The sequence below is a fragment of the Ipomoea triloba genome, chromosome 1 (genome assembly GCF_003576645.1).
Source record: "Ipomoea triloba cultivar NCNSP0323 chromosome 1, ASM357664v1".
NCBI lineage: Eukaryota > Viridiplantae > Streptophyta > Magnoliopsida > Solanales > Convolvulaceae > Ipomoea > Ipomoea triloba.
The window spans coordinates 31,695,553-31,707,855 of record NC_044916.1 but is presented as its reverse complement, the minus strand read 5'-3'; the positions used below and the strand labels follow the sequence as shown (position 1 = coordinate 31,707,855).

The 12,303-nt window shown below is 34.7% G+C and overlaps 1 protein-coding gene and 1 pseudogene across 1 annotated transcript in view; one reads left to right on the top strand and one right to left on the bottom strand.

Annotated features, from left to right (window-relative positions):
* Positions 1-6,566, bottom strand: part of LOC116015115 (ATP-dependent DNA helicase 2 subunit KU70) — a 10,659-nt gene extending 4,093 nt beyond the window's left edge. Inside the window, exons 1-12 of the mRNA XM_031255130.1 lie at positions 6,382-6,566; positions 6,218-6,295; positions 5,089-5,205; positions 4,382-4,496; positions 3,990-4,095; positions 3,764-3,881; positions 2,672-2,755; positions 2,540-2,598; positions 1,796-1,929; positions 1,670-1,713; positions 1,031-1,107; positions 720-867 (exon numbers count right to left, since the gene is read on the bottom strand). Of these exons, the coding sequence (XP_031110990.1) occupies positions 720-867; positions 1,031-1,107; positions 1,670-1,713; positions 1,796-1,929; positions 2,540-2,598; positions 2,672-2,755; positions 3,764-3,881; positions 3,990-4,095; positions 4,382-4,496; positions 5,089-5,205; positions 6,218-6,295; positions 6,382-6,447 (1,146 nt within the window). The 5' untranslated portion in view covers positions 6,448-6,566. The remainder of the gene's footprint in view (positions 1-719; positions 868-1,030; positions 1,108-1,669; positions 1,714-1,795; positions 1,930-2,539; positions 2,599-2,671; positions 2,756-3,763; positions 3,882-3,989; positions 4,096-4,381; positions 4,497-5,088; positions 5,206-6,217; positions 6,296-6,381) is intronic.
* A 3,907-nt stretch (positions 6,567-10,473) lies between these two features.
* On the top strand, positions 10,474-12,091 carry LOC116020317 (annotated as a pseudogene).
* Positions 12,092-12,303: the final 212 nt, after the last annotated feature.

Here is a 12,303-nt window from a genome sequence, read left to right as displayed (position 1 = left end):
GGGGGGGGGGGGGGGGGGGTGGGGTGTCAAAAAGCCGATTGCTATTCAATATCCAAACACCCAAATATAATACAAGAGCAAGGTTCCTTGAAAGAAACTAGTTACTGGGGATAACTAATTTATTCCAATTTATTACGTAAAAAGCACCCGAGACAAATTAACGACTCAGTAGGGAACATATTACACATCCCTCTTTGCTCAAGATTGAATTAGGAGTTTAGGACTCGTAAACAAATGTCAGATGTTGAAATTCACCATAAATTCAATTGATCAAGTTTGCATCATTTACTGCTTATTCAATAAGGAGTACAGTTAAACAGGAGTGTGCCACATCTAAGATTTCCAAGACCAACAATTTCATACTTTCCATAATAATTTGACAGGATATGAAACCAGAAACAATATAATTGAATGAAATATGATGTACTTGTGGCTAAAGTAGCATTTGAAGGGTAACATGGTTATCCATGCTTCAGATAACAAATGATTTTACTGGAATTCTATACATGCTTGGAAAAATCACTAGGACTGAAAAGTGCATTTTCTATTATATCTTCTAACTCAACTACACTGGCTAACTCTGGTATTTTAAAAGGTATGGGGGTATGTGCATGGAAAGAACTATAGAGTATAGACCTTGCAAACTATAGAACAACTAAATGCCATAAGGCAGTTAAGCTTGTGCAAACTTAAGCAGTATAAAAGAATTAACTTTTGACCTCATCACTAGGGAAGACAAATGTTGATGGCCTCAAGTTGTGATAATCCTTTAGACAACTCAATGGTTTGAATCCAAGGAGACGAAGATGTCCAGTAGAAACTCTCTTTATTTCTGAAATTTCATCAACTGAGAACATGATATTTTCACTGAATCAAAAGAAAAGGGAAAAGAAAAATGTTTTACTGAAAAGATAAGCTAAAAGAAGTGAAACTGAAACTAAGAAGCAAGTAATAGAAACAATATGCAATATAATCTTCTTTCATTTTAAATGGAACAAGAAAACAAGTAATAGACATGCAAGAAACTGACTTTTTGTACGGTTGAACGCGCTTAGGTGGCTCTTGTATCACTGTACCAGTATCCCCGCAGAATAAGGCTTTTTCAGCCTGCAACAGGTTATTTGTAAACTAAAATCAGAACTGGATTAGAAACAGATATATGTGCTTCATCAGTTCAATGTCATTTGAAGTTTAAATTAAAAACAGTCAAATAAATTGTGCAATACTACAGCCACACAACCAATAGCAAGAGATGCAGCAGAAGCAAAATGGTAAGAATCACAAAGGTGTTAAGACAATGAGATCAACAGACCTATAGATCATTGTTAAACGAAGTCACCAAGTAATTAAAAATTGAGTATTGTATTTGTTAGCAAACTAGTAATGCTCAAGACATCAAACGTAGAATATGAGAACAAGTGAATGATCAGTAGTCACTTAAGAAAATTTGACAATTACATCCTTGATTTGTTCTATCTTGCCCAGTTGCCCATAAATAAACAAAGACAGACTAGAGGAAGCCAATTAACCACAGCTTTATTAAATTACACATTGTTTACCCCGTCCAGAGACTGCTGTTCATTTTGATTCATTTAAAATCATCATCTCAAGGCCAAAGTTTGATCTTGTATTCTAGTTTGTGAGAATAGAAGACATTAAGATTGATTACCTTTATAGGAAGGTTAGAGACAGAATCAAGCCAAGTAATAGTCCCTGAGAAAGAAGAAAATAAATTAGTTATCGATTATCTTGAAGATATTTGGTCCACGAAACTATGAAGAAATAAAAATCAGACCTGGATTGGTTGGACGGATTAAAGCATATGTATTCAGTTCTATAGATAAACCATTTGTAATTATAAACTGAATTCTTCGAACTTTGCGCTTCTTGAATAAACGCTTTCTTAATTGGTCCTTCAGATCTTCAAATCTGATATTTAGAAAATAGTTATTTACAAGTTACAATAGAAGTACAGACAAGTAACCAAGGGAAATTCTGGCCTGTGAGCATATAATAAGATGTATCACCACCAAAGCTGCTCTAAAGTTTTACGGAAAACATTTCAAGATTGTTATTGTCCACACATCTTAATAATATGATGACATGTTTGCATTCTCATAATAGAAAGTATGTGTAGATACATTCTTGTCAAGTATGTATTCAACAGAAGTATGGAACCATCTAAAAAGAAACGCTTTAAATCAGCAAGCCAGACAAACCAAATAAAAGGCAAGCCTGAATTAGCCACTCTGTGGTCCATCATTTCTCAGAATAAATAAGAAAATATGTGTAGATACACAATCTGGTAAAGAATGTTATCAACTGAAGTATGGGTAAATCAAAATGCTTCAAATCAAAACACCAGCAATAAAACAAATAAAGAAGACTGAATTATCCATTCTGTGATCCATATGCCCCATCATTAAGTATAACACACGAATGATGATGTATTCTCACTACTGTGTCTTCCCCTCAATACTCCAAATGACTAGGCAGGGGTCGGGTGTAATGAAGTTTGGAATATTTATGACATGCATACCTTTCTCCTGTCAATGCCTTAAACTGATCAAGTTCATCATCCTCTAAACCAAGCATCTCCTAAGTGCAAAAGACATTGAATTAGATGTGGATAAATAAAATTGCATCTTGAAATTTAAAAACTGGAACATACAGCATAGAAAATGGAAACATTGAAATCTTCATCGGGCCTACTTAAGGGAAGAAGTTCAATTGATATGCCAAGATCTTGAGCATCCTGAAAAAGAGACAGATAGAGCTCTGAGTTTGCTAATACTATGAAATATCCAGTAGCAAAGAGGGAGAAATATGCCAGGGCTATTTATTTGCATAAATGCTAATTTTTTCCCCACTTCCAATTTTCTAAAAATTTTCAAGTTTTTTTCCCCATTGAAAAGCTAGAAAGCATGTTCAAACCAAATTGTTTTCAATTTTTTTTAAATGAATTTATTTTGAAGTCCAATTGCTTTCATGTAAAAATATGAGCGTGAGTGGTATGGAGAAATGGTATTGGGCAAAAATAGACATCATGTTATATTATAGGTCCAAAATTATTTTAGATATAAAAAATGCTCAGGTAGATTAAAAATCTATTATCTATCTAAATACCAAAATGAAATATAAGTTTGAACTTATGGGTGGATGAAATCTTGATTTTTTATTGTACGAACAGTCTGCAACCAATCACTTGTAGTGGATACTGGATAGTACATGGTATGCCATAGTTATTGGTGTCGACAATCACAAGTAGATTCAGGATGAGCAACGGGTAATGATAGTGATGAGAGAGCAAAGATGTTGGATTACTACTAGTAGTGAGTAGTGACAGTGATAATAAGTGGAGGTGGGTGGATAGTTGTGGTAGGATGGGATAGGCTTGTGGTAGTGTCAGTGGCCCTTGTGGGTAGGTAGGTGATGGTGGTCAAGAATGAAGATTCACATGTGTTACTGTGTTAGAAATTTGGAGAATTAATAGAACAAAAAAAAATGGCATTTACTGAAATGTTTTCCAAATTCCTTTGTTAAGTTGGAAGGCAGTGTTTTCCATTTTCTGCTCTTCAAATTAGAGAAGAGTTCATTTTGAAAAAGAAAACTCAATTTTCTATTTTCTATTATCCATGGAGAATTTTCTAGTTATAGAACAGATCCATCACATATTTTCAGTTATTTCTAGAAATATAGTTCATTATGATAATTTGATTAACCAATGACAGAGTGATAATCTGCTGTAGTAAATGTACCATACTTTGGCTCGTTGAAAGGTTGTTCTCATCATATCAGCTTTTATCACTCCTTTGACACAGCCAAAAGGGTCATCTTCATTTGTAAATAAGAGAATTCTTTTGTCAGCAGTTTTTGCAGATCTGAAATGGTTTAAGAACTATTATCACTCCAAAAAAAAAAAAATTTAATTGAAAAGCATGCACCATTAAAGATAAGGAAGCAAGTAAAGCAAGAAGAGAAACACTTGCCCTTTGCGGAGAAGAGCCTGGGCAACCCAAAGAGCACTGTAAAGTGAATTGTCACGAGATCCAGGTTCAATGCCATATTTACTCCCAATTTCTTTACTAAATCTTTCTGCAACCATATAACAGCTCAGAGCTGAATAAGCTTACAAAGCCACAATGCAATAATATGAATACAAAGTTACCATAGGGAATGGGTTTGAATGAGAAAAATTGCACAGGCCAATGTTTAAGCAGTCAAAGATAGAGGGTTTTTTTCAAATTCTTGGGTGCTGGTGTTTGACTTTGATGATATGATTGTTGCAAGATCTATACCATTTACCATTGCCTTCTTCAACTAACCACAAAACACTATAACTTGAAATCTAAAAATCTACGCAAAGGTAGTTGTGAACTACCTTCTATGTGATCAAATTCTTTTATAAGTCTTGCCGTTGGTCTGTCCAAATCATCCCGTTCCGGGACATTGTATACATAGACACAATTCAAGTCCTGCAAGTTCTTCTTTTCCCTCTGAAACAGAGTGACAGCGAGAAACTATGTTAGGAAAGACTAAAGCACTTTGACTGAAGAATGGTTGTAAAATAACAATTTCTAGATAACAGCGATTTTATAAGCACTGCTACATGCGTACTTTTTACTGTTAGAATTTGCATGGACAGGCATTTCAACATACTCAATGAAATAAATATCCATCTCCAATGGAGAAGCTATGGTGAGATCAAGCGGCCATGTTCGGCGTTCCTGCTGAACTTTCAGTTTATTTTCAAGATTTCATTAATTTTTCCACTTAATGATAACCCCCACTCAACTTCGGCAAATGATAATATATTTATGTAAAATTATTTCAAAACTATTAAATACCCACATAATTTATAATAATATTTCTTCACTCAACTTTTGAAGTATTTAAATTAACAAGTGCTCCCCCATTCATTCAAAATCTTGAATTAGCCACTGGTTGGTATAAATAATTAAAGTAAACAATAAACACATCCTAATTGGAAGGGGGATTACAGATAGAGAGTTAGCCTGGCAACTTTTTTTACCTGCATCACTTAAGAAACACAAGTGTTGTAGTTTTATGAGGATATCAATAGCTTACAGTGTTATAGAAGCATATTGCAACTTCGTCATACGACCTGTTGATTATTTGAGTTCTGAGGGACTGCGCAATACAATTAACAGCAATTTCAAAATGGCTTGCTTCTTTTTCATCTTCCTGCAACCAAGGATAAGTTAGAAAACCTTATGCACAAAGTGTTCACACAAGTCAAGGTGCTATGAGGTACAATGTAATGTCTTTTAGTAAACATGTTGATTTAAGAAATGAAATGTGATTAAAAATAACCAATGACATCTGTAAGAAATTGAACATTATTAAATCAATCCAGTGTTACAATAGCTGTTACAATAAACAACCAGGGAAATTACATTTATGAAATCATTCCTACTGCCAACACTAATAGGCAAAACATATCTTGTTAACATTCAAAATTATATAACAAAAAACATGCTTAGAATGGAAAATATGTCACGAGATATATTCTCTTAGCTTTTGAACTAATACACTAGAAAGTGAATATATATATATATATATATATATATATATATATATATATATATATATATATATATATATATCATTTGCTAAAGGAACTCACTCAAGGTTACTCAAGAGCTCCTTCATTGTCCTTTCAGCCCAAAGGAGCAACATGCAGGACTGCTCACTGCTAAAAATGTCATTTCCTAACACAAGCTTATGAAGTGCAATGTCACACAATGTGGGAGAATAGTCAACTGTACAAGTTTAATATGCATGGTCATACTATAATAGTGCTTTCTTTATATGCTAAACTGTACAAATTTCTGAAGGCTCGAGGTCTAGTTGGGGAAATCAATTTTTGGGGGTACATGCACTACAGTGCATACTGCCGGAAAAGGAAAAGGAAGAACACATACACACCTGCCCGTGCCAGCAGCTTAGAAAATATATTAACTCCATTTGAATAAATGTAACTGGAGAAGAGTTCAACCACTCTCGACAGAACACTAGTACTAGAAATGTGTTGTACATGGTCATTTTATCTAGTCCTCCATTTATATATGCCAAGTTTTAAACTAAAACAAACATTTTAGCACAAAGATGAAAGAACATTACTCCCTCCAATGGCGAAATTCTTCACCAACATGCATACCACTAAAAATGTGTGCGTACATGTAGAGAAACTAACCGCGGGAGAAGTAGTTGAGAACATTTTAGGGGAAGCATCCACGATGTATACCAACAGTTCCTTCGTAGCATCTCTCTCCTGTGTATGCAAAAGAGCACGGCGCAAAATTCCGCATTGGTATAGTTAACAGGAAAATATTGCAGATAGTGAGAAGTGGGAAGAACCTGATAGAATTCACCGTCGGGGTCGTCTTCTTCGTCGCGAAACACATCATCGGGGTCCAGTTCCATCGATTGCTTAATCCTTAGCTACGAAGAAACGAAAATGGGAACTTCTTTCTTCTCTTGCGCTGTTGTGTTTCTGAGTGGAAGAGTGGAGAAGACGATTCTGACTTTTTGAGAGGGAACGAATTGACTTCTTCTACGTTTCTCCGCTAAATTCAAATTGGGGGAATTTGGCCATTCAACTGATACGGGTCGGACCGCATCGCGGGCTTGTTTTTCATAACAATTCAATTAAGTCCAATACGTTGATCTAAAAGGCCCTAATATTTGGGCCAACGCATTACGCACAAACTCTTACAGCCCATTAGAGGAACCTTAAGTTTGGGCAAATTATGCGTCCACTTTGGTGAACTCATGTCCAAAACACGCGTCTGGAATATTTTGTGAATATAGAGTTAAAAAATTATAAACATAGATTCAAAAATTGTATTATACTATTGAATATAGAGTTCTGTAATTGTAAAAATAGAGTAATGAAATTGTAAATATAGAGTTCTGTAATTGTGAATATAGAATTCAAAAATTATGAATATAAAGTTCAAAATTTGTGAATATAGAGTTCTGGAATTGTGAATATTGAGTTCTGTAATTTTGTATATTGAGATTTAAAATTGTGAATATAGAGTTCTTAAATTATGAACATAGAGTTCTAAAATTGTGAATATAGACCAAGTCCACATTGAAATGTGGACCCGGGTCCATGACATAATAACCCTTAGTTTGATGTTAGGCAGTAGGCAAATTTTACTATGGACCATGGTCTATGTCATAGTGTGGTCCATAAAGTAAGTATCATTTTAATTACATTTCAGTTTCATTTGATAATATTGCTTTGTTTTCAGTTTCATTTTACACACACACTAGTTTCATTATACCAATACCAATGTACTGTATCATTTTAAGTTTACTACAATTTCATTTGACAATATACATTATTGTTCATATTTTGAAATTTTCATATTTTAGTGTTCAAATTTGCTTAGTAAAATTTGTGATAATTATGAAAATAACACTATTTTTAAAAAATATGATATAAGTTGTCTGATGTTTTTTAAATGTAAAATTATGGAAAATGGCACTTTTCTCCCTATATGTTATGTGCATATAGCACTTTTCCCCCCTAAAATGTTAAATTGACATTTTTGTCCTTAAAATAACTATTTCATTTATTTTTCATTCTCCAACAAATTATTACTTATATGTATGGATGATCACGATTCGGTTCGAACCTAACCAAACACTGTAGCAATCATACCGAAATAGTATGGACGGTTCTAGTTACGATTCAGAACCCAAAAATAAAATAAAATAATTGTTGAACCGTAGCACTTTTCCCCCCTAAAATGTTAAATTGACATTTTTGTCCTTAAAATAACTATTTCATTTATTTTTCATTCTCCAACAAATTATTACTTATATGTATGGATGATCACGATTCGGTTCGAACCTAACCAAACACTGTAGCAATCATACCGAAATAGTATGGACGGTTCTAGTTACGATTCAGAACCCAAAAATAAAATAAAATAATTGTTGAACCGTGAATCGGTACTGAACAATAGTCATATATAGTGAAAATGACCAAACATTTATTTTGATAAATTTGTACGGTTCGGTTCCAATTTTGATTTTGAACCGCCAATCAAAACATAGTTATTTATTTATTTTTATAATTTTATTTCTTATTTAAAAATAGTCTAAATCCAACAATTATTTTATTTTATTTTTTCGGTTATGAATCGTAACCGTAACCGTCCATATTATTTAGGTTCGATTGCTACAGTGTTCAATTAGGTTTGTATTGAACCTTGATCTTCCATACATATTAGTAATAATTGGTTGGAGAATACAAATAAATGAAATAGCTATTTTTAAGGGCAAAAATGTCAATTTAACATTATAGGGGAGAAAACTATCACTCTAAAAATAATTGAGAGAAAAAAACTGTCACTTTAATAACTCAGGGGGGAAAAGTGTTATACGCACATAACATAGGGGGAAAAAATGTCATTTTTCATGTAAAATTGAGAACAAATTTTCACATAAGAATTATATATAGAGGAGGGAGGGGGAGGGGGTTATTTTTCAAAATTTAATACTCCGCCTTCCAGTGGTCCTACCACATAAATATTTTTTATAATATCATTACCTACAAAGTAGTGGTTATATTATTTTTTCAAACTCACCCTCGTTACCACTCCTCTCAGCAAATTATACCGTGGACCATGGTTCAAAACGGTGCCGTTTCTTTTAATGAAAATAAATCGCATTTGTACGCGTCATTATGAGTAAAGTAGCTCTAATTGTGTAACATATTCGGTTTCATTTTATATACACTGCAGTTTCATGCCGATATAACTACAGTTTCATTCGACATTATACACTCAAATATGTAAAACTGTTATTCAGTTTCATTTTATATGCAATATAGTATCATTACACCACAATTACAGTATCATTTTGATATAACTACAGTTTCATTGGACAATATACAGTCAAATATGTGAAACTGTTATCCAGTTTCATTTTATATACACTGCAATTTCATTCCAATTCAACTACAGTTTCATTTGATAATATAAAAACAAATGTGAGGCAGTTTTATTTTAGATAAACTGTAGTTTCATTTACGGGGCTCCGTTAAGATGGTAACCGTTTCTTTACTTAAAGAAACGACGCCGTCCATGATATAACGATTGACTCCTCTCAACGTTCAATATCTCGCCTCTTGCATTGATGATCCAAGCACTTATGTCCTCTTTAATATATATTCATTAGGTGAGGATTGAAACCTTATCTGGGTCAATATTAATGACTTCTACCTCACTATTTATATATGACAATTTAAGATTTTTTTTTCCAAAGCTATCTCCATGATGAAGTATTAACTCAGCTACTTCAAACATCATATAACAACAAAATATACAGACATTTTAGTGTGGACCAACTTTATTGTTAGACCATAATAATAAAGCAGTAGTAATGCTCAGTTGTCTAGTGTATAATATTATTCTTTTTTCAATTTTTAAAAAGTTGTGCCTGATTCTAGAAATGCTCAATTGTCTAGTGTATAAAGTAGTAATAATACAGTTCATAGTATAGTTGAGACCACAACAACAACCGTGTTATTATACATCTGGAAAAAAAAAAAATACTTTTAGAGACCACTAAAACACGCACACCATGTATCCATTACCAACTACGGAGACGGACCAAGCATTCACACATTGTTTACCCACCACGGACCACAACAACACATATGAAAAGGATCTTTATAATAAAGTTCCAAATTCACACACCACATACATTATTAACACATTGCTTCCACATATATACCATCTAAAATTTACAATACACATATCAACATAACACATTAGCGAATAAAATATCTACCGAAAACTACAACTATTAGCAAATCAAAATTTGCAAACCAACATATAATAAACTCAACACTATCAAATCGAGCTCCAAACGATCCTTATCTCTTTGCATAGAAGCGAAGTCGTCTCAATGTTAACTATCAATATCTTTGTAGTTCCTCGTCTCTTGTATTGATCGATTGAATTTATTTATTTTTTTAAAAAAAAATAATAATAGTGAATTACATTAGCAAAGAGTAAAAACTGTGTTACAAATCCCTTCAAAAAAAAACTGTGTTACAAATATGCATAAGTATATTATTATTCTTGATTGCTAAACACTTTGTGCATGACTGGCATGTAATGATTCTTGCATATAGGAAGTCATGAGATTGAATCTCAATGTAATAGAGTTAGTTGGTAAAGTTATTAAATGGGACAGAGGTAGCATTATCAATGATCAACAGTACCCAAGTTGGTAAAGTTATTAAATTGATAAAATGCTATCTTTTTCTAAAAAAAAAAAAAAATTGATAAAATGCTGGCTTAGATCATGAGTAAGATTACACGTGCAAAATTGGGTTGCCGGAGTTTTCATAGTCACCGACAAAATTTGTCAACTATAAATGCAGTTTATAACTACAAATAATGTCTTATATATTTCAACCATATCTACTGATACACAGTAGAAATGGGCGGGTCAGAATGTGTAGAACACATAGTGATGCTGCCGTTCATGGCACACGGCCATATGATTCCATTCTTGGGTTTAGCTAAGAAAATCAAGCAAACAACACCTTTCAAACTCACCCTCGTTACCACTCCTCTCAACGTCCAATATCTCGCCTCCTGCATTGACGATCCAGAAATCCGATTGGTGGCCCTGCCGTTTAACGGCGCCGACCATGGCTTGCCGCCCGGCGCAGAGAACACAGAGGCATTGCCTTTGCACCACATGTTTAATATGGTGCAGTCCACGCTTGCCCTCAAGGACCCTTTGCGCAATTTCATCTCCGAAATTATCGCTAAAGATGGAAAGCCTCCTCTGTGCTTAATATCCGACGTGTTCATGGGATGGGCGAGCGAAGTGGCGAAGTCTTGTGGGACGGTGAACGTGGGGTTCTCGACTTCCGGGGCTTACGGCAGCGCGTGCTATATGTCCATCTTGCGAGACCTCCCGCATCTCGCCGCCGGCGAGGAGGGGGAGTTTTCCATGCCGGCGTTTCCCGATTCCTGTGGGTTTAACGCTTCTCAGCTTCACCCTTTCCTGAGAGCTGCAAACGGTGAGGATTCGTGGTCGAGGGTGTTTCGGTCTACTATCTCGGGTTGTTTCGAGTCTATTGGATGGTTGTGTAACACAGTGAAGGAAATTGAGCCTCTAGGCGCAGATGCACTTGGGAAGTGTATTAACCTTCCGGTTTGGTGCATCGGACCTTTTCTCCCTCCGGCAATGCTAAACAAGGGTTCGATTATGACTGGGAAACGGAGTGGGAAAGATCACGGATTGTCCCCGGAGAAATGCATAGAATGGCTAGACATGCATTCTGAGGGCTCTGTTCTTTACATTTCGTTTGGTTCACAGAACACTATCAGTGCTTCACAGATGATGGCACTGGCTGGCTTTGGGTTTGGAAGACAGTGGAAAGCCATTCATTTGGGTCATCAGGCCACCTATAGGATTTGACATAAAAGGGGAATTCAAATCAGAATGGTTGCCAGAAGGGTTTACAGGGAAAAAGCAGGGACTTTTAATCCATTCTTGGGCACCTCAACTGGAGATTCTTTGCCACAAATCAACAGGGGCATTCTTGAGCCACTGTGGATGGAATTCCACCATTGAAAGTTTGAGCCAAGGAGTGCCCATCATTGGGTGGCCAATGGCGGGCGAGCAGGCCTTTAATTCAAAGATGATGATGGAGGAAATGGGGGTGTGCATAGAGCTAACAAAGGGGGTTCAAAGCACCATCCTGAGAAGTGATGTGAAGAGGGTTATAGATGTTGTGTTGGATAGCAAAAAAGGAATGGAAATGAAGGAAAAGGCAGTTGGGATTGGGGAGTTGATTAGAGCAGCCGTGAGAGAAGATGAAACCAGCAAAGGGTCTTCCCTACAAGCAATGGATCATTTCATATCTACGCTGCGTGCTCTCCAAAAGAGTTGAAGCCTGACCTGTAGATATGGCTGAAATTTAATTTAAGATATGGATAAAAAGATCCAATTGAAATAAACTTTGTATCATTCTTCTCTTTTGGATCCTATTTTCCGCAATACAATATACCACTCTTTCTTTGAATCGGACTTAAACATGTGACATTCTATTTGAAATGGTAAGAATAATATCATTAAACCACAAGATACTTGTTATTTAAAAAAGTAAACAATTGTCCAAATACAAAATTTTAATATTAAATTATCAAAATCTTTAAAATAATAATTACAAAAAAAAAAAAAAAAAAAAAACCGACAAAACTCTTACCATTTATGTGGACAATAATAATACGTACA